At 49.4% G+C, this 18,994-nt stretch overlaps 1 protein-coding gene across 9 annotated transcripts in view; it reads right to left on the minus strand.

The window, feature by feature from the left end:
* Positions 1–236: 236 nt before the first annotated feature.
* The window catches only part of LOC140404459 (zinc finger protein 609-like), a 244,241-nt gene continuing 225,483 nt past the window's right edge, over positions 237–18,994 (minus strand). For 6 of the 9 annotated variants that reach the window (XM_072493031.1, XM_072493028.1, XM_072493030.1 and 3 more), the window contains 4 exons: positions 15,186–15,361; positions 13,456–13,606; positions 11,033–11,114; positions 237–7,095 (listed from right to left, as the gene is read on the minus strand). In XM_072493031.1, coding sequence (XP_072349132.1) covers positions 7,089–7,095; positions 11,033–11,114; positions 13,456–13,606; positions 15,186–15,361 — 416 coding nt within the window. In that variant the 3' untranslated portion in view covers positions 237–7,088. Of the gene's footprint in view, positions 7,096–11,023; positions 11,115–13,455; positions 13,607–15,185; positions 15,362–18,994 lie in introns of all 9 variants that reach the window. The other 3 variants (XM_072493033.1, XM_072493032.1, XM_072493026.1) reach the window with 1 other exon arrangement.

The raw sequence follows: 18,994 nt of genomic DNA on the forward strand, positions 1-18,994 counted from the left end.
GCTCGAATTCCCGGCCCGCTGACTCGAGAGGAGAGTGCGCTGCCCCCTCGTGGCTGACACGATGTACTGGAGGGCGCCGCTGGAAGTTGAGAAATTCCACTGCTCCTCTCTCGCTGGCAGCTCCATGATCAGTGCAGGCCTTCCAAAATCCATTCAAATCGAGCCGCCGTATCGCAGACCCGCAAGACAGCCCGTCAGAAGAAAAAAAAGAGGCGAGACCAGGAGGGGGGGGGGGATTGTGATTGTCTCATAAAAAGATTTATTACTTTTTTTTTGCCTAAATGCACAAGGCAAGGTACAGTACTGTATAAAAAAAGAACTCCTTAATATACACTTTACATGAGATACGCCGGTAAGAGCTTTCATTTCATTGATCAGGAAACCAATTCAACGCAGCAACAAAAATAATATGTTGTAAACGTCCACACTTCAAGTACCAGTGAGGCTCCGTCAGTCTGACGCACAGCTACATTCACGGGGGGGATTGGGTTGGGAAACTATAGAACAGTACAGGATAAATGAAGTTCAAGAACAGTCAGATTCCCCCGCTGTGGTGACTGGTGAAGACCAGGGAGATTGGGGGGGGGCAACAGGTCACTGTCCCGCAGTCATTCGTGAAAGATGGGCTTCAAATCTAAACCAGTGGGAGCTCCAGTTAAACTGGGATAGGAACACAATCTATTCTGGCCTGGGCACCTTTTGCCTGCATCCCCCCCACCCCCTCCCTCCAATCTCAGGGCAGTTCCTGCACATTGGACCATCCAACAGAGCGTCTGTCCTCCTCCTCTGCTGTCCATTGTGTAATGTTACTTGTAGTGGAGCTTGCCCCACTGCAAGTAGTGTAAATGCGACCAAAGCGGAAACCCTGGCTCTTGTTGCTAACGGGTCACCGCTCCAGTTCAGGTGAGCTATCTGCAGCAGGATCTGGAGCAGAATTGGATCCATTAAAAAAAAACTTTGAGCATCCAATTCTTTTTTTTTCCAATTAAGGGGCACTTTAGCGAGGCCAATCCACCTACCCTGCGCATCTATGGGTTGTGGGGGTGAGACCCACGCAAGATACAGGGAGAATGTGCAAACTCCACACGGACAGTGACCCAGGGCCGGGATCGAACCAGAGTCCTCGGCGGCATGAGGCAGCAGTGCTAACCACTGCGCCACCATGCTGCCCCAGAATCGCAAATGGAGCTGGAGACAGCCTGACACCAGGTACCTATCAGCACAGCAAAACACGCAACTGGCTGCTGAAGACATTCATCAAACCGATGACAGGTCCAATCTGGGCAGCATCGACAACAGCTCATGGCACAGGATTCAAAGTAGGGTTTCTTAATAATGAACAGACCATTCTGGGAATTGGAGTTGGTGTCTGACAATGATCCCGTTCACATTGAAAGGTGTGAAATGCTATTTATGGGATCAGACCCAGAAATGGATCTTGCGGTAAATCCACTGGATTCACACCCAGACAACCCCTCGTTCGAATCCCTGAAAACGAGTCACTGCCCAGACAGTGTAGGCTGGTGTGATCCTAACCTGACTGGTCAAATATTGCAGATAGCCCTGCCACCCAGGGTGGGAGATCATGGTCAGCTGGAGTCCTACGATTTGACAGAAAGGATTTGACTTGTGTGTGTCGGGAACGGTGTTGTCCAATCCTCTCAGCAGAGAGGGGCAGCCAATCAAGGCTTTGGAAGAGAAAGTTAACCTGAGAAAAGCAGTTTGGTTCTCTGAGTGCGCGCGTGCCTCGGGGAGTGCGCGTGCCTCGGAGCGCGCGTGCCTCCGAGCGTGCGGGTGTGCCTGAGTACACCTGTCTGCGAGTGTGTGTTCAGGTATTTGTGGCGATCCCAGTGTATCCTGTGTAGCTCTCTCACTCCCACGTAATTGAATGAACCCACTGTGAAAGTGGACGTTGGTGTTTTTCCCCCTATTGCGCCCAAGGTTTATCTGTAAACATAGTCACTAACAGCAGTGCAGAGATTTAGCCCCTCGCTCTTCACGTTTGGATCGGTACACTGAAGTGGGTACCACTGGCTGACGGTCACAGGCACTGGCCTGTGGGAAAGGGAGGGGGTGTCGATGGTCAGGAGGGGGGGGGGGGAGGGGGGGGGGGGGGGGAGGGGGGGGGGGGTTAGGATCGGTGACGAGATAAAACAAGCAGCGATCCTTGGGACAGAAATTGGGACCTGCACTGGGGAATTCTGTACAAGGAGACACAATGGGTATTCTGTATAGTAGAGGAGGCGGCGCAGTGGAGGTATATGAAATGAGAAGCTATTAAATTCCAACTCTGCATCAAAAAGAACTCCACATTTCGAAGGGGGAACGTTTTGTGGGGCCCAGCTAACACGAAGAATTCACCAGTCCCCAGCAGCAGGGTCCAAGAAGGTAAAAAGGTCACAATTAGGATTTTGGAAACAATTTCACCAACAAAAAAAAACCCCTCTGGAAATCAGAATCTAGGACTTTTCTCTTTTTCAAAAAAACAACAAAACATTTTACAATAGTTTCTCTGTACAATATTTACAGCGACAGCACCTGGCAGCGGGAATAAGGTTCCGCACAGAATACACACTGCTGGAAACAAAAAGGTGAGAATCTATTTCGGGAAGTAGAGATGCACAGGACCCCGAAAAAAACGGCTGCGACGATGCATAAAACTGATCTTACAAAGACAGCAAAGTTAGAGGGGGGGGGGGACATCGAGAACCCATTTAACAACAGTAAAAACAGGTTGCTTTTTTTTTTACAGCGTAACAGTATTTCTTTTATAACGTATTGGCCATTCTAGCGCTCTAATACATGGTGATGAAGAATGGTTTTGCCATGTCCCTTTCGGCGCTCTGGGGCACCCAGGCAGGATCGAATATGCTCCGACTCATTTCCACAGCTGACCCTGAACCAAGCCAGCCCACCAGTCTGGACTAAGACCGACCGGCAGGGGCTGGCGTACACCTCAAAGCCCAACTCGCCGCCGTTGGAACGAATGACCTTTTTTTGAGTGCCAACTCTGAACCGTTTGCCAGCACGTTGACATCAAATTCAGCCTCCAAAGCTCAATTCCAATCATTAGGAAACCAGAATTCAAACTTTGCCCCCCCCCCCCCCCCCCCCCCCCCCCCGCCCCGTCCAAATGCAGGAGCCCACAGCATGGTGGCAGTGTCCGGGTGGCAGGGTGGGGTGTAGTGAAGGCAGGGCTGGCGATCGGCCGTGGAGCGCGAGCACCGACAGGAGGTCACTGCTTTCTCAGGCTCCGGTCGCCGGAGCGTGGTCCACTCTGGGTCAGTTTGCACAATCACATTAATAATTCCGAATATTGATCAGGCGTACACGCTGCCCGCACCCCATCACTGGTGCTCACATAATCTAGATCCGCCATCATTTATAGCAGTTATTCTGGTGAAAAGTACAATACTTCCTAAACGTTATGCTGAGCAAACGGTCACCTCGGAAGTTTGAAAAGGGCTCACTCAGGAGGATTCAGAAACTGGTTCGTTCCTGCACTCCCAATTATTCTATTGCCGGATACAAGGTGTGAAAAAGTGGAGAGAGCGTTGGAGCAGCAACGTTAACTGCCCCCTGGGTGCCTCGAGCAAGCTCTGTGGAGACTGGGAAGGCTGGTAGCTATTGGCAGAACATGAGTATGTTGCAGTGACAGCTGATCCACTGACAGGGACTCCATCCAAAACTGCTCGTGGTCCCACAGGCTTTTTGTGTGGGGGGGGGGTTGTTTGGGTTTTACAAGACAATATCAGTCCAAACACCTCTCACATTTCAAAACGCTCCGGGCCTGGGAATTGAATGGGAATGAGAAACAGGCTGGAATCTGATCACAAGAGTTTGCGTGATTTATATACAGTATACTTGAAAAGTGCTTCCTGGAAGGCAAAGTGAACTGATTTACATGCGCTGTCTGAATCCTAAGCTTAGAGTGACAACCTGGACATCATTGGCAGGTACTGTTCCTGGTTTATAAAAAGATACTATTTACATTTCTCAAAGATCTACGGCGTTAATTCTGCCTCCTGTGCTACAACAAGCATATCCTTGGTACCTGAGGATATATACACAAGATGGCCACTGCTTCCTGATGGCATCATGGGGAATTGAAGGCATTCTGACACACTAACACCCAATAAAAAGTCTCCAAAGAAAAGAGAAACAAGACAGAGTTGAAACTGACAGGAACGTCTTTAAGTGCCTTCGGTCTGGGCCAGACTGAAATTCGGAATCGCCTCAATGCCAGGATCATGTCCGGAATTCAACTCTGATGTGCGTCAACTGTTTGAGACAGAAACTGATGTGTGTTCTACCCAGCCGCCCGCCTGCCCGCGCAGGGTGTACAGGTACGGGAAAACCCAGCCGCCCGCCTGCCCGTGCAGGATGTACAGGTACGGGACAACCCAGCCGCCCGCCCGCCCGCGCAGGGTGTACAGGTACGGGAAAACCCAGCCGCCCGCCCGCCCGCGCAGGGTGTACAGGTACGGGAAAACCCAGCCGCCCGCCCGCCCGCGCAGGGTGTACAGGTACGGGAAAACCCAGCCGCCCGCCTGCCCACGCAGGATGTACAGGTACGGGACAACCCAGCCGCCCGCCTGCCCGCGCAGGGTGTACAGGTACGGGGAAAACCCAGCCGCCCGCCTGCCCGCGCAGGATGTACAGGTACGGGAAAACCCAGCCGCCCGCCTGCCCGCGCAGGGTGTACAGGTACGGGAAAACCCGGCCGCCCGCCTGCCCGCGCAGGATGTACAGGTACGGGAAAACCCAGCCGCCCGTCCATGCAGGGTGTACAGGTACGGGAAAACCCGGCCGCCCGCCTGCCCGCGCAGGATGTACAGGTACGGGAAAACCTGGCCGCCCGCCTGCCCGCGCAGGATGTACAGGTATGGGAAAACCCAGCCGCCCGCCTGCCCGCGCAGGGTGTACAGGTATGGGAAAACCCGGCCGCCCGCCTGCCCGCGCAGGATGTACAGGTACGGGAAAACCCGGCCGCCCGCCTGCCCGCGCAGGATGTACAGGTACGGGAAAACCCAGCCGCCCGTCCATGCAGGGTGTACAGGTACGGGAAAACCCGGCCGCCCGCCTGCCCGCGCAGGATGTACAGGTACAGGAAAACCTGGCCGCCCGCCTGCCCGCGCAGGATGTACAGGTATGGGAAAACCCAGCCGCCCGCCTGCCCGCGCAGGGTGTACAGGTATGGGAAAACCCGGCCGCCCGCCTGCCCGCGCAGGGTGTACAGGTACGGGAAAACCCAGCCGCCCGCCAACCCAGCCGCCCGCCTGCCCGCGCAGGGTGTACAGGTACGGGGAAAACCCAGCCGCCCGCCTGCCCGCGCAGGATGTACAGGTACGGGAAAACCCAGCCGCCCGCCCGCCCGCGCAGGGTGTACAGGTACGGGGAAAACCCAGCCACCCGCCTGCCCGTGCAGGGTGTACAGGTACGGGGAAACCCAGCTGCCCGCCCGCGCAGGGTGTACAGGTATGGGGAAACCCAGCTGCCCGCCCGTCCACGCAGGATGTACAGGTACGGGGAAACCCAGCTGCCTGCCCGCCCGCCGCGCAGGATGTACAGGTACGGGGAAACCCAGCTGTCCGCCCGTCCGTGCAGGGTGTACAGGTACGGGAAAACCCAGCTGCCCGCCCGTCCGCGCAGGTTGTACAGGTATGGGGAAACCCAGCTGCCCGCCCGCCGCGCAGGGTGTACAGGTACGGGGAAACCCAGCTGCCCGCCCGCCGCGCAGGATGTACAAGTACGGGGAAACCCAGCCGCCCACCCGCGCAGGATGTACAGGTATGGGGAAACCCAGCTGCCCGCCGCGCAGGATGTACAGGTATGGGGAAAACCCAAATGTCAGCCTGCAACCATTCCAGTTGAATAAGCCTCCATTTATACTGATTCTAGATTCATTTAAACGATTCTGCCAACCGAGTGCCTAATAAGCAGACCCCAACAGCTCAAAGTTGAGCTGGCAACGATGAGGAGAGCTCAGGAGGTCGATGCGGGCAATGGAAAATGAAATGCTGTTTTGGTGGAGTGGGGACTGTTCCTTTCGGAGGCTGGAGCGGATTGGAGAAGTTAAACTGGCTATGCTGTAGCCGACAACACCGGGTGCCTGAACTGGGATGAGTTCCATTCCTCGGCATCAACATTCCTCACTTTGAGAAGCAGACAGGGAGGTGATGAAACAAACAGGTGGCCTCGGAGAACTGCCCGGCCCCAACATCTGTATCAGAGCTAGGCGAACCTACAAATTGTCCAGACGGTCCAAGGGGCCCCATAACTCCTGTTAAACGTCGCTGCTAATTCCAAGACGACACGATACCCCCTCCTTGCACCAAAGCAGCAGCCATGCTCGAGTTGTAGAAGAAATACTTCAACTCGCTTTGTGCTCTGTCGGATGCAGAGGTGGAACGTTATTGTTCCTGCTCCTCAGCAGCCAACAGACACTGCCTCCTACTGGCTAGAGGTGGGAGGGCAAGGGCCACAGGGGTTAAGGTCCCCAGATCACCTTCTAAGTTAAGAGATGTACTTGTGAGGTGGGATGAGTGGGGGGGAAGCATGACGGCAGGCTAATAGCAACAATATTCCCAAATGTTATTCCTCGTTCATTTAAAAACAACTTTCACCATTAATACCGGATGTTAGCAATGATTGAATCATTTATAAATTAACCACTTTCATCTCAGGCCACGTTATCCAGGGGGGAATGAGTCAGAATTACCCTAGCACAGCCCAGTTTTACAGCACCCTACAACCCTCAAAGCATTGAACTCAACAACAGCATTGATATAGTCAGTCAACCATAAAGACTTTGTTTGATGGGGTGAGACAGATAAGGGGGGTATTCTACAATATATCTACACAGTGAGAGAGGCAGAATTGTCAACTTTCCTGCTCAAAACCACCAGGACACGCACGCAATTGGTAGCAGGTCTCCATTTCCCAACGTTTAGAGTCCTTCAGGAGAAACATGTCAACAGTCTGCCTGACTTCACGGCAGGAACACCATTGAACTGATGTCTTAGAAAATGCGGGGTCCTCGTCACGTGATCCAGTCACATGATTCTGAATGAAGCGATCGCATCCTTTTATTCCCTGGAAGACAGAATAAAGACGATGAGAATGAAGGGAGCCTCACCAGAATCAGAAGAGATGGAGCAATGCGGCTAGGCTGGTTTTTTAAAAAACCTTCTCTGTATTGCCCATTCCTGGGTTTCCACGGGGGACATAAGAATGAACGATATGATGTGCGTTGCCCCCTCAAAGTGGGGGTGAAAGATTCCAGGACATTGGCTGAAGAAGATCAGGGCATTCTTCGTGGAGTCTGAAGCAACATTTAACAGCAGCGTCCCGCAACGCCTTCCTCCCCACCCCTCTCAATCCTGCCATTAAATCTGGAACAAATGATCAATTGAATTCAGGGGATTAGAATTACAATCATTATGTCTTGTGCGGAGACACGGCAATGAATGTGTGCTCAGCAATCGCGCTCTCACCTGTCTGGGGGCTGTGGGTTCAAGTCCCACTGCAAAGGCTTTACTCCACAATTTAGGCTGACGCTCCAGCACAGTATTGAGGGAGTGCTGCCCTGTAGGGGTGCCGTTCTTGTTTTTCAGAAGAGACATTAAACCAATGCCCTGTCTGCCCTCTCAGCTAGACGTGGAGTACCCCACGTTCATTCTTTTGAGGAAGAGCATGGTGTTCCAGTCAATATTTATCCTCAACCGGCCTCATGAAAACAAAAACATCTGGTCATCACCATACTATCGTTTGTGGAATCTTGCTGTGCATCGCTTGCTAGATATTTCCTATACTATAACAGTGACTTATACACCAGGACTTCAATGGGTGAAAATGGGACATCGTGAAGTAGTGGCAGATGCTACAGGAAAACAAGCTATAAAAATGCTTGTTTACTCTTACTGTATTGAACGGTAGGTGTCACTATTCACTATGGGATTTATCCTAAGTTCTCTGGGAAGTTAGGTAGGAGATTGCTGAGCCTTTGGCTTTGATCTTTAAGTCATCTTTGTCTACAGGAATAGTGCCAGAAGACTGGAGGATAGCTAATGTTGCCCCCTTGTTCAAGAAGGGGAGTAGAGACAACGCCGGTAACTATAGACCAGTGAGCCTTACTTCTATTGTGGGCAAAATCTTGGAAAGGTTTATAAGAGATAGGGTGTGTAATCATCTGGAAAGGAATAATTTGATTAGAGATAGTCAACACGGTTTTGTGACGGGTAGGTCGTGCCTCACAAACCTTATTGAGTTCTTTGAGAAGGTGACCAAACAGGTGGATGAGGGTAAAGCAGTTGATGTGGTGTATATGGATTTCGGTAAAGCGTTTGATAAGGTTCCCCACGGTAGGCTACTGCAGAAAATACGGAGGCATGGGATTCAGGGAGATTTAGCAGTTTGGATCAGAAATTGGCTAGCTGGAAGAAGACAAAGGGTGGTGGTTGATGGGAAATGTTCAGACCGGAGTCCAGTTACTAGTGGTGTACCACAAGGATCTGTTTTGGGGCCACTGCTATTTGTCATTTTTATAAATGACCTGGAGGAGGGCGTAGAAGGATGGGTGAGTAAATTTGCAGATGACACGAAAGTCGATGGAGTTGTGGACGGTGCGGAAGGATGTTACAAGTTACAGAGGGACATAGATAAGCTGCAGCGCTGGTCTGAGAGGTGGCAAATGGAGTTTAATGCAGAAAAGTGTGAGGTGATTCATTTTGGAAGGAATAACAGGAAGACAGAGTACGATCTCGGTGTCCATGCACGTAGATCCCTGAAAGTTGCCACCCAGGTTGAGAGGGCTGTTAAGAAGGCGTATGGTGTGTTAGCTTTTATTGGTAGAGGGATTGAGTTTCGGAGCCATGAGGTCATGTTGCAGCTGTACAAAACTCTGGTGCGGCCGCATTTGGAGTATTGCGTGCAATTCTGGTCGCCGCATTATAGGAAGGATGTGGAAGCATTGCAAAGGGTGCAGAGGAGATTTATCAGAATGTTGCCTGGTATGGAGGGAAGATCTTATGAGGAAAGGCTGAGGGACTTGAGACTGTTTTCGTTAGAGAGAAGAAGGTTAAGAGGTGACTTAATTGAGGCATTCAAGATGATCAGAAGATTGGATTGGGTGGACAGTGAGAGCCTTTTTCCTCGGATGGTGATGTCTAGCACGAGGGGACATAGCTTTAAATTGAGGGGAGATAGATATGGGACAGATGTCAGAGGTAGGTTCTTTACTCAGAGAGTAGTAAGGGCGTGGAATGCCCTGCCTGCAACAGTAGTGGACTCGCCAACACGAAGGGCATTCAAATGGTCATTGGATAGACATATGGACGATAAGGGAATAGAGTAGATGGGCTTTAGAGTGGTTTCACAGGTCGGCGCAACATCGAGGGCCGAAGGGCCTGTACTGCGCTGTAATGTTCTTTGTTCTTTCTTTGTCTGCGACCACTGCAAACACACATTGTTCTCTCTCTCCCTGCAGGCGACATGAAATGGTATCCCCTCTTGAAGGGGCGCCAAAGGTGAAACAAATTTAGGTTGGTTCCCATTTTCCTCACTTTCCTACCCATTGCCATGGCGATTGGGTAAAATGGACACTTCGCCTCGGCAAAAGGCATCATAACCTGAAAAACACGCTCCGAAAACCGGAGCTAAATGTGCGTGCCCGAACGTATCGTCGGGCGCAAATCATTTGGGGTGAATTCCCGGTGGCATCACGCGGGATAACGTGGTTGGCGGGTGGGCCCGCGCAATGCAAATTGAAGGTGACAGGCTCATTAAAAAGGCAATCGACAGCCGTGCTAGGTGCAGAATGGAATAAAAAGCTTTCAGAGCGGGATTTACACCAGCCGTATTTCTACTTTTATTCCATCAGGGAGGTTGCAAGGGTGGGTGTGTCTGAGGGCGGAGCTAAATCTTGGCAGTGGTTCTTTGGCCAGTGGAAGCGCTTCATGGAAGACGTTGATGCGTCCAGACATAGATGAATGATTTTCGAGCCCGATACCTCATGCTGCAAGGGTCATTCCCGTACTGCGTTGCCTTGAGAGTGGCCTTTCAAATTGATCTGGGTCACAGCCAGCGAGCTCCAATGTCAGACATCCCACCAGAGTGCTCGGATTCTTAAAATATTCATTCACGGGACATGGGCACCACCACCGTTTATTGGCCAACACCAATTGCTCGAGAAGAAGGTGGCAAGCTGCCTTCTGGAAATGCTGCAGTCCATGTGGTGTAGGTACACCCGCAGTGCTGTTAGGGAGGGAGTTCCAATTTTGACCCAGCGACAGTGAAGGAACGGCCGATATATTTCCATGTAGGGGCAGTGAGTGACTTGGAGGGGAACCTCCAGGTGGGGGTGTTCCCATGCAACGTAAAAGGTGAAGTCGCCATAGTCCCAGATGACCACAGGCTGTTTTCCCCTTTGAGGGGGAGAGTTGACTGGTGGTGATTTAACCCGAGGGTCACCATCCCTCAGGCGAGGGGGAAGGCGGGGCCTTCATGAATAGCCTCCCATGCATCATCTAGCGGTCATGGGTTTGGAAGGTGCTGCCTAAGGAGTTTTGGTGAGTTCCTGCAGTGCATCTTGTAGATGGTACAGACTGCTGCTACTGTGGTGGAGGGAGTGAATGTTCGTGGATAAGCTGCTTTGTCAGGATTGGGCAAGATTACTCTCAGTCAACAGCCCGGAATCCGCCCTGCCTCTTAATTGGCCCAAGTGACGCATTATTCGTCGCCTTTGGGTGGCGGGTTTGTAAGCCACTTCCAGCCCCCGCCGGCACATACTATACAGGCCCAATGCCTCCCCGGCTTCCCTGAATGTTATTCTAGACCAGAGGGAAGGACGTTTTGTCGGGGTTGGGAAGAAGACCCTTTTGTACGTTCCGCACCTCAAAGTACTGACACCCCCCCCCCCCCCCCCCCCCCCCCCCTCCCAGGGAGGAGAACGCTAACAATTGCACTGCAAACGTGGCTGAACATGCAAAGGAGAGGACAAAGTATAAGGAATGATTTTTCTTACCATTCTCACCTTCTGGCTGGTGGGAATAGGGTGGACACGGAGGCTTGGGCTGCAGCCTGTTGGCTTGCAACAATGGCTGGAGAGGAGAGACCTGGCAAAGTGGAGAGAATCACTCGGTGAAGAGACAGCGACACAACAATCGACGCGAAGCCGAGGGGCAGGAACGAGAGCAGCTACCCCATCGAGCCCGGCCCATACCTTGACGGAGCACCGTGACTGAACACACCCATCCCGTTCCCGCCTCCCTCATCAAACAGCCCCCACCCCGCCGCATAATGAGAGACAGGAGAGAGAGAAAAAAAATCTAAAGTCTGAGAAATCCCTCTTTGACTGCCCATCAATCTGTCAGACCCTGGAGTCAAGTGGGCCAAGAACTGTGAAGGATCCGAGTGAAATGTGTTTAATGCTCTAACATCTATGGTTTGCAAATCCATTGTGTGGGGACACCTTGTCTGGGAATATTCTGTCCCATCCGTTCCCTCAATTTAATCAGCGTCATTTTACATTCGGAGTGGAAAATCGAAGGCACTGTATTTTGATAAAACAAACAATTTTTATTGTTCAGGCCGCACGGTAGCACAGTGGGTAGCACTGTTGCTTCACAGCTCCAGGGTCCCAGGATCGATTCCCGGCTTGGGTCACTGTCTGTGCGGAGTCTGCACATCCTCCCCGTGTGTGCGTGGGTTTCCTCCGGGTGCTCCGGTTTCCTCCCACAGTCCAAAGGCATGCAGCTTAGGTGCATTGGCCGTGATAAATTGCTCTTAGTTGTCCAACTAAGGAGAGGTTACAGTGAATATTAATTAAATGGTGTCTCAATGTCTCGCCTAAATATACTGGACATGGGAGCACAATAGATGCTTATTGTCCGCCATGTTCTGTACCTTGCCTCTAACCTGATGCTTACATTGCTTGAGCCACGCATTTGACATGTGACTTTGGAATGGGTAGCAGGCAGGTTAAGCAGAGAGCTGAGGGAGGCAGGGAGATGTCGAGATAACGGGAGATTAGCAGATGCATGCAGCAACAAAGTAGTTCTGCTGGGCCAACATTTCTGTACCGAGCAATGGCGTTGGATAACGAGAGGAGCAACTACTCACAGAGACCACAAACCATCCCCTGCATGTTTTGAATTTCATTAAAGGAATGCAAGGTTGATTGTTCAATTTTCATGCCGAGATTGAAAGATTTCAGTTAACTGAACTTCTTCACCCAAAGGGTTGTGAATCTCTGGAATTCCCCGCCCAGTGAAGCAGTTGAGGCCACCTCATTGAATGTTAAGGAAAAGCTAGATCGATATTTGAACAGCAAAGGAATAAAGGGTTATGGTGTTCGGGCGGGAAAGTGGAGCTGAGTCCACAAAAGATCAGCCTTGATCTCACTGAGTGGAGGAGCAGGCTCGAAGGGCCAGATGGCCGACTCCTGCTCCTAGTTCTTATGGACGGCATTAAGCCAGAGCATGAAGCACAGGCGGGATATGGAGTTGGGTGACAAGTCAACCATGATCTCACTGACTAGCTGCATGATCTCGATGGGCTGGTAAGGCTGCCAGTCAGGATGACTGGGATCATGCGCTATTATAAGGATAGAACTAATGTCTGTTTCTTTAATATAATTCCAAATCATTTTGAATTATAAAATGCCAAAGGGTAAATCATTGCATGAGCACACATTGTTCTTCAATTTGATTCCCAATACTTTCATATCGCAATACGATGAGATTATACTATTCTTTTTTTCAATAAATTTAGAGTACCCAATTATTTTTTTTCCAATGAAGGGGCAATTGAGCGTGGCCAATCCACCTAACCAGCACATCTTTTTTGGGTTGTGGGGGCAAAACCCACACAGACATGAGGAGAATGTGCAAACTCCACACAGACAGTGACCCAGGGCCGGGATTCGAATCTGGGTCCTCAGCGCCTTGAAGATTATACTATTCTTAGTTCAGGGATTTCACCTCAAGGATATGCTGACTGGCAGCATGTAATGCAAACCCAACATTGGGGCTGAACACTTGTTTGGAGTTTAGCTGGAGTAAAAGTAAAGTCGCCACAGTCCCAGATGACCACAGGCTGCTTTCCCCTTTGAGGGGGGAGAGCTGACGGGTGGCGATTTAACTCGAGGATCACCACACTTCAGGCGAGGGGTAAGGTTGAGAAGGCGGGGCCTTCATGAATAACCTCAGCCGGTACAGGGAATTGAACCCGCGCTGCTGGCCTCGCTCTACATCGCAAACCAGCTGCCCAGCCAACTGAGCTAAACCAACCAGAGTGTTGGGGAGCGGGAACAGAGACAGCCATTCACTCTCACTTTCGGCTCTGGGTATAAAACCTCCCATGCACTGATGTATCGGAATTATTGAATTCCATTTACCAACTCAAAATGTAACAATTTTGCATTCATTTGTTACTGCCCCCACCCATCAGTCCTACCTGTTGCATATGGAAGGTCGTATTGCCCTGGGAGCAATGGGTACCCCATTCCAAGGTGGTGATGTGAGGTGATCTGCCGTTGGGATGGCGAAGAACGCGGTCGCTCTTTGTCAATCTCTCGCTCTCGTTCATGAGGTGGTTTCTCACTTGTCTACATTTAAAGAGAAAGGATATGTATTAATATCACACACAGCTGGGTGCACTCTTATCTAAGAGGGCGGAGGTTTCAGATGTAAGGATTCAGGCACATTACCGAGGCTGTCAGTGCAGTATTCAGGGACAGCTGCACTGTTGGAGGTAAGTGGCATTACTTAAAGTTGAGCAGAGTATTTGCTTGGCATCCTGGCTAACTAGTCACTGCCAAGGTTCAAGTAAGGACTCTACACTTCAAGAAATAATCATTCATTTTCAAAGGTATTTGGCTATAACAAGGACATAGTAGGACACTAAATAAAGTCAAGTTCTTTCTTTATCTCTGGTAGTGATTGTGTGCCTCTTATCATTCACCTACCAATTGTAATCACCCAGATATGGAACAGTGGATTATAAAGTATACAATGTTACCCTTGTACTGCACCAAATCACTCCGTCAATGTATTTTTAAAGGTGTATTACGCGGTTCGCATCAAAGGGAGGGATGCCAGTACCAAGGACTAGAACCTGCCCATTCAGGCATGGCTTGGCCAAGTGTTTTTCACTAACTATCTCAGCTATCCACTTCAACCCCAGCTTCATACAGCAACTTACATGCATGTAAGAAATTGTTATATCTGTTGCAGTAAGGGCAGCACGGTGGCGCAGTGATAGCACTGCAGGCTCACGGCGCTGAGGTCCCAGGTTCGATCCCGGCTCTGGGTCACTGTCCGTGTGGAGTTTGCACATTCTCCCCGCGTTTGCGTGGGTTTCGCCCCCACAACCCAAAAATGTGCAGGGTAGGTGGATTGAACACGCTAAATTACCCCTTCATTGGAAAAAATGAATTGGGTACTCTAAATTTAAAAAAAAAAAGAATTTAAAAATATATCTATTGCAGTAATGTCATTATGAGCCCGGGTTATGATATATATTTGTTGCAGTAATATTAAAGAACCTAGGTTAAAATACTCAGACTGTGTTTCTACTAAAACTGTAATTAAGGTGTTGTAAAAGGTGAGGTATTGATTCATTCCAACCACTTACTTGGTTACAGATAATGGACTAATGGAACAGTGTTTATATTTTGGATGGTATTTAGTCCTAGCTAAGCAGGTCATGGGACATCTTAGTGGGATATAGATGATGTAATTGATGAGAAGAACCAGGTCTGTCTGTAGTTTTCAGTTTGGCCAAATGCTTTTAGGTGGATCAGAAGAGTCTGACAAGACTGAAGGATTTTCAGGTTGTTTCTGAAAAACGTTTTTCGAAGGTCATGTGTTCTAGGGAGGGGATGCTCCAGCTGATTTCGCAATCCAGCTCTTGGCCTGTAACATTGATGAGGAACATATCAGCCAAGATAGAATGGCGGAGCAGACTCGATGGGCTGAATGGCCTAATTTTCCTACTGTATCTTATGAACTTATGAAGTGCATGAAAAGGTTTGGAGAATGTTATGGGATTGTACTGAATCAGGGTGGAAGCATCTCATCCAGGGACCTGGATCTAAATGAAGGAGTAATTTGGCGGAGATAATCTTATTGGTATGACATGGGCTGCTTTACTCTCCTTTGGCCTGGTCAGCCTTGTTTACTTACCGTCGGTGACCTGCTCTTGTACTGACTAGCATGTTGCTGCAGGATATCGAGGGCCATGGATTCGGAGCTTGGTTTGCTGCCTACACCAGGGCTCCCACGCGCCCGATCGCTGTCTTCATGCCCTGGAACCTTATTTGCATAAGGCGAGAAAGAGAATCCAGAGGACAGGTACGATCCTGAAAAGAATACGATCTAAATTAATACACAAAAAAAAGGCACCACCTCGCAAACCTAACCATTAATCACATCTAAAGTGAGACCGGTATAACAGTACAGGTCTTAACTACAATCTACACCTCAGAAGCTTACACAAGTGAACTTAGGAAATATTTTTGCACCCAAAGGGTAGTAGGAGATTGGACCTCTCCTCCACAAATAACTATTGATGCTGGAGACTTGGGCGGAGAGGTGGCAGATGGAGTTTAATCCAGACAAATGTGAGGTAATGCATTTTGGAAGGTCTAATGCAGGTCGGGAATATACAGTGAATGGTAGAACCCTCAAGAGTATTGACAGTCAGAGAGATCTAGGTGTACAGGTCCACAGGTCACTGAATGGGCAACACAGGTGGAGAAGGTAGTCAAGAAGGCATACAGCATGCTTGCCTTCATTGGCCGGGGCATTGAGTATAAGAATTGGCAAGTCATGTTGCAGCTGCATAGAACCTTAGTTAGGCCACACTTGGAGTATAGTGTTCAATTCTGGTCACCACACTACCAGAAGGGTGTGGAGGCTTTAGAGAGGGTGCAGAAGAGATTTACCAGGATGTTGCCTGGTATGGAGGGCATTAGCTAGGAGGAGAGGTTGTATAAACTTGGTTTGTTCTCACTGGAACGACAGAGATTGAGGGGCGACCTGATAAGAGGTTTACAAAATTATGAGGGGCATAGACACAGTGGATAGTCAGAGACTTTTTCCCCAGGGTAGAGGGGTCAATTACTAGGGGGCATAGGTTTAAGGTGCGAGGGGCAAGGTTTAGAGGAGATGTATGAGGCAAGTTTTTTTACACAGAGGGTAGTGGGTGCCTGGAACTCGCTACCAGAGGAGGTAGTGGAAGCAGGGACGATAGTGACATTTAAGGGGCATCTTGACAAATACATGAATAGGATGGGAATAGAGGGATACGGACCCCGGAAGGGCAGAAGATTAGACGGGCAGCATGGTCGGCGCAGGTTTGGAGGGCCGAAGGGCCTGTTCCTGTGCTATATTTTTCTTTGTTCTTTGTAGATCAATTGTTAACCAAAGGCATTAAGGGAAATAAGACAAAGTTAGATAGGTAGTGTTATGGGCCAGGGCTTAGAAACTACAAAGTGCATTATGACATCCACCTGACCTACAACCTTGATGTTGAATTTGGCTAGGTTGAGCACAAGAGCCTTCCCGTCAGGTCTGATTTATCATTCTTCCCAGACACTTTAATCAAAACAAGCTTTATTCTAAGAACTTAGTTAACATATATATATATATATATATATATATATATAAACACACAGCAAGAATTTTTGTCAATTACAAACATAAAGACACCCCACAGCTACAATAATCCATGTATAACACTTAATGAATTCCCCCTTGACTGTTCCAATTCAAAAACAAAATCCAATAAACCAAAACCCCTTTCCAAGGGCGTGGCCCAGCACTCTGCATTCTCACTTGAATCGGACTGACTTTCCCAGAGATTCTGACCACGTCTCACCAGCAGGCGTAAACCCTTCCGGAAAGCAAACTATATATTTTAAGTTACCAAAGCAGGTAGCTATAATCAATGTTTTTTTTAACTGGAACAGATATTTAAAATGAAAATAGAGAGAGACAGGCCAGAACACTTCTTTCTCCTGGTCTGTAGCCCACAGCAGTCAAACTGAAAGTGAAACTAAAACAAACCTTACAGCCACAGCTCAGCTCCACCCACAAAATGACATCACTGAAGCCATGTGATAAGACAAAAACCTTTCTTAAAGGAACACTCCCATGACAGTAGAGTTTTACTTTTTATTCATTCTTGAGATCTAAGCATCAGTGACAATGTCGGCACTTATTGTCCTTCAGAAGATGGTGGAGAGCCACATGAACATGTGACTTAGGAGTAGGACTCAGGATATACTCAAAGGTCATATACTTAGGATTACCTGAGCTAGGAGCAAATTGGGGTAGGGTAAATCAGATTCAAAGGTAATATGGTTCAAAGATTGGTGTGGGAGAAATGGGTTTTGATTCGTGGAGCACTGGCACCAGTACTGGGGAAAGTAAGAACTGTGGGGGAACCGCCACCTGAACCATACTGGGACCAGTGTTCTCGTGAGTTGTATGACGAGGGCGATAGAGTGGGCTTTAAACTAAATAGCGGGGATGAGGGACCAAGTGTGATCATTTAAAATGAGAGAAAGCAAGGTAGCAATAAGGGGAATGACAATCATTGTGGCGGGAAGGGGCAAATCCCACAAACCTAAGAGTGAGCCAGCAGATACAGCTACTGGCTACAAAAATAGTGAAAGGACAAAATTAAAGGTTCTGTATCTAAATGCCCACAGCATTTGGAACAAAAATGATGAATTAAGAGCTCAAATAGAAATAAATATGTATGTTCCGATAGCTACTCTAGAGACATGACTGCAAGATGACAATGGCTGGGACCTGAATATTCAAGACTACAGGGACAGTTTCTTCGAGCAACATGTTCTACATTCAACCCGAGAGCAGGTTATTCTAGATATGGTCATGTGCAATGAGTCGGGATTAATTAATGACTTCATAGTAAACGCGCTCCCAGGGAGCAGCAATCATATCGTGATTGATTTTTGCATTTAGTTTGAGGGACAGAAAAGTAGGTCTAAGACTAAAATTTTTACCTTAAATAAGGGCAATTGTGAGGGTGTGAAGACCGCGCTGGCTGAAGTGAACGGGGAAATTAGATTAAGGGACAGGTCAGTCGATGCAATGGCAAACATTTACGGTGATATGTTCCAGCGATAAAGAATAAGTCTAGGGGAAGGACTCACCATCTGTGCCTAACTTAGGAAGTTAAAAAATATATATCTTTAATCGATTTTTTACATTTTAAACGTACAACGCAAAACAACAACAAAAAACACCCGTCCCCGTCCCCATCCTCCAATATCTCAATAACACAAAACAAAAGGCCCACTCTCTTTCCCCCACCCTGAAGCAGCTGATGGTAGCCAACTCTTTAAAGTGTAATATAAACAAACCCCATCTCTTGTGGAACCCCGCACACCCCCCTCCCATGTAGAAGCTCCCATCATGTCCCCCAGCCACACCGAGGCACAGGGCAGAGAGGCTGACCTCCACCCCAATAGGACCCGCCTGTGAGCAATTAGCCAGGCGAAAACACCTGCCCCCGCTCCGGCCTGCAGCTCCGGCAAGTCCGACACCCCAAATATGGTCCCCAGGGGACTGGGCCCCAAATCTACGTGTAAGGTCGCCGACATGATGCTGGAAAAACACCGTCCAAAATGTCTCCAACTTCGGGTCCTCCACCCCCTCAAACAACCGGATCTTCCTCAGCTTCATCAGGTGCGCCCTACGTACCATCTTTAGCTGCATCAGCCCCAGCCTAGCGCACAAAGTTGAGGTATTCACCCTCCGCAGCACCTCACAACACAGCCCCTCCTCCAGCGCCATCCCCAACTCCTCCTCCCACTTGGCCTTGACCCCCTGCAACGACATCCTATCCTTCTACATCCTCCCAGAAATCATCGAGATGAACCCCCTCCCCCCAGCCCCATTACTGACAACAGCCCCTCGAGCAACGAGAACAGCGGCGCCACTGGAAATGTCGGGGAAACCTT

This window comes from Scyliorhinus torazame, chromosome 30 (genome assembly GCF_047496885.1).
Source record: "Scyliorhinus torazame isolate Kashiwa2021f chromosome 30, sScyTor2.1, whole genome shotgun sequence".
In the NCBI taxonomy this organism is placed as follows: Eukaryota; Metazoa; Chordata; class Chondrichthyes; order Carcharhiniformes; family Scyliorhinidae; genus Scyliorhinus; species Scyliorhinus torazame.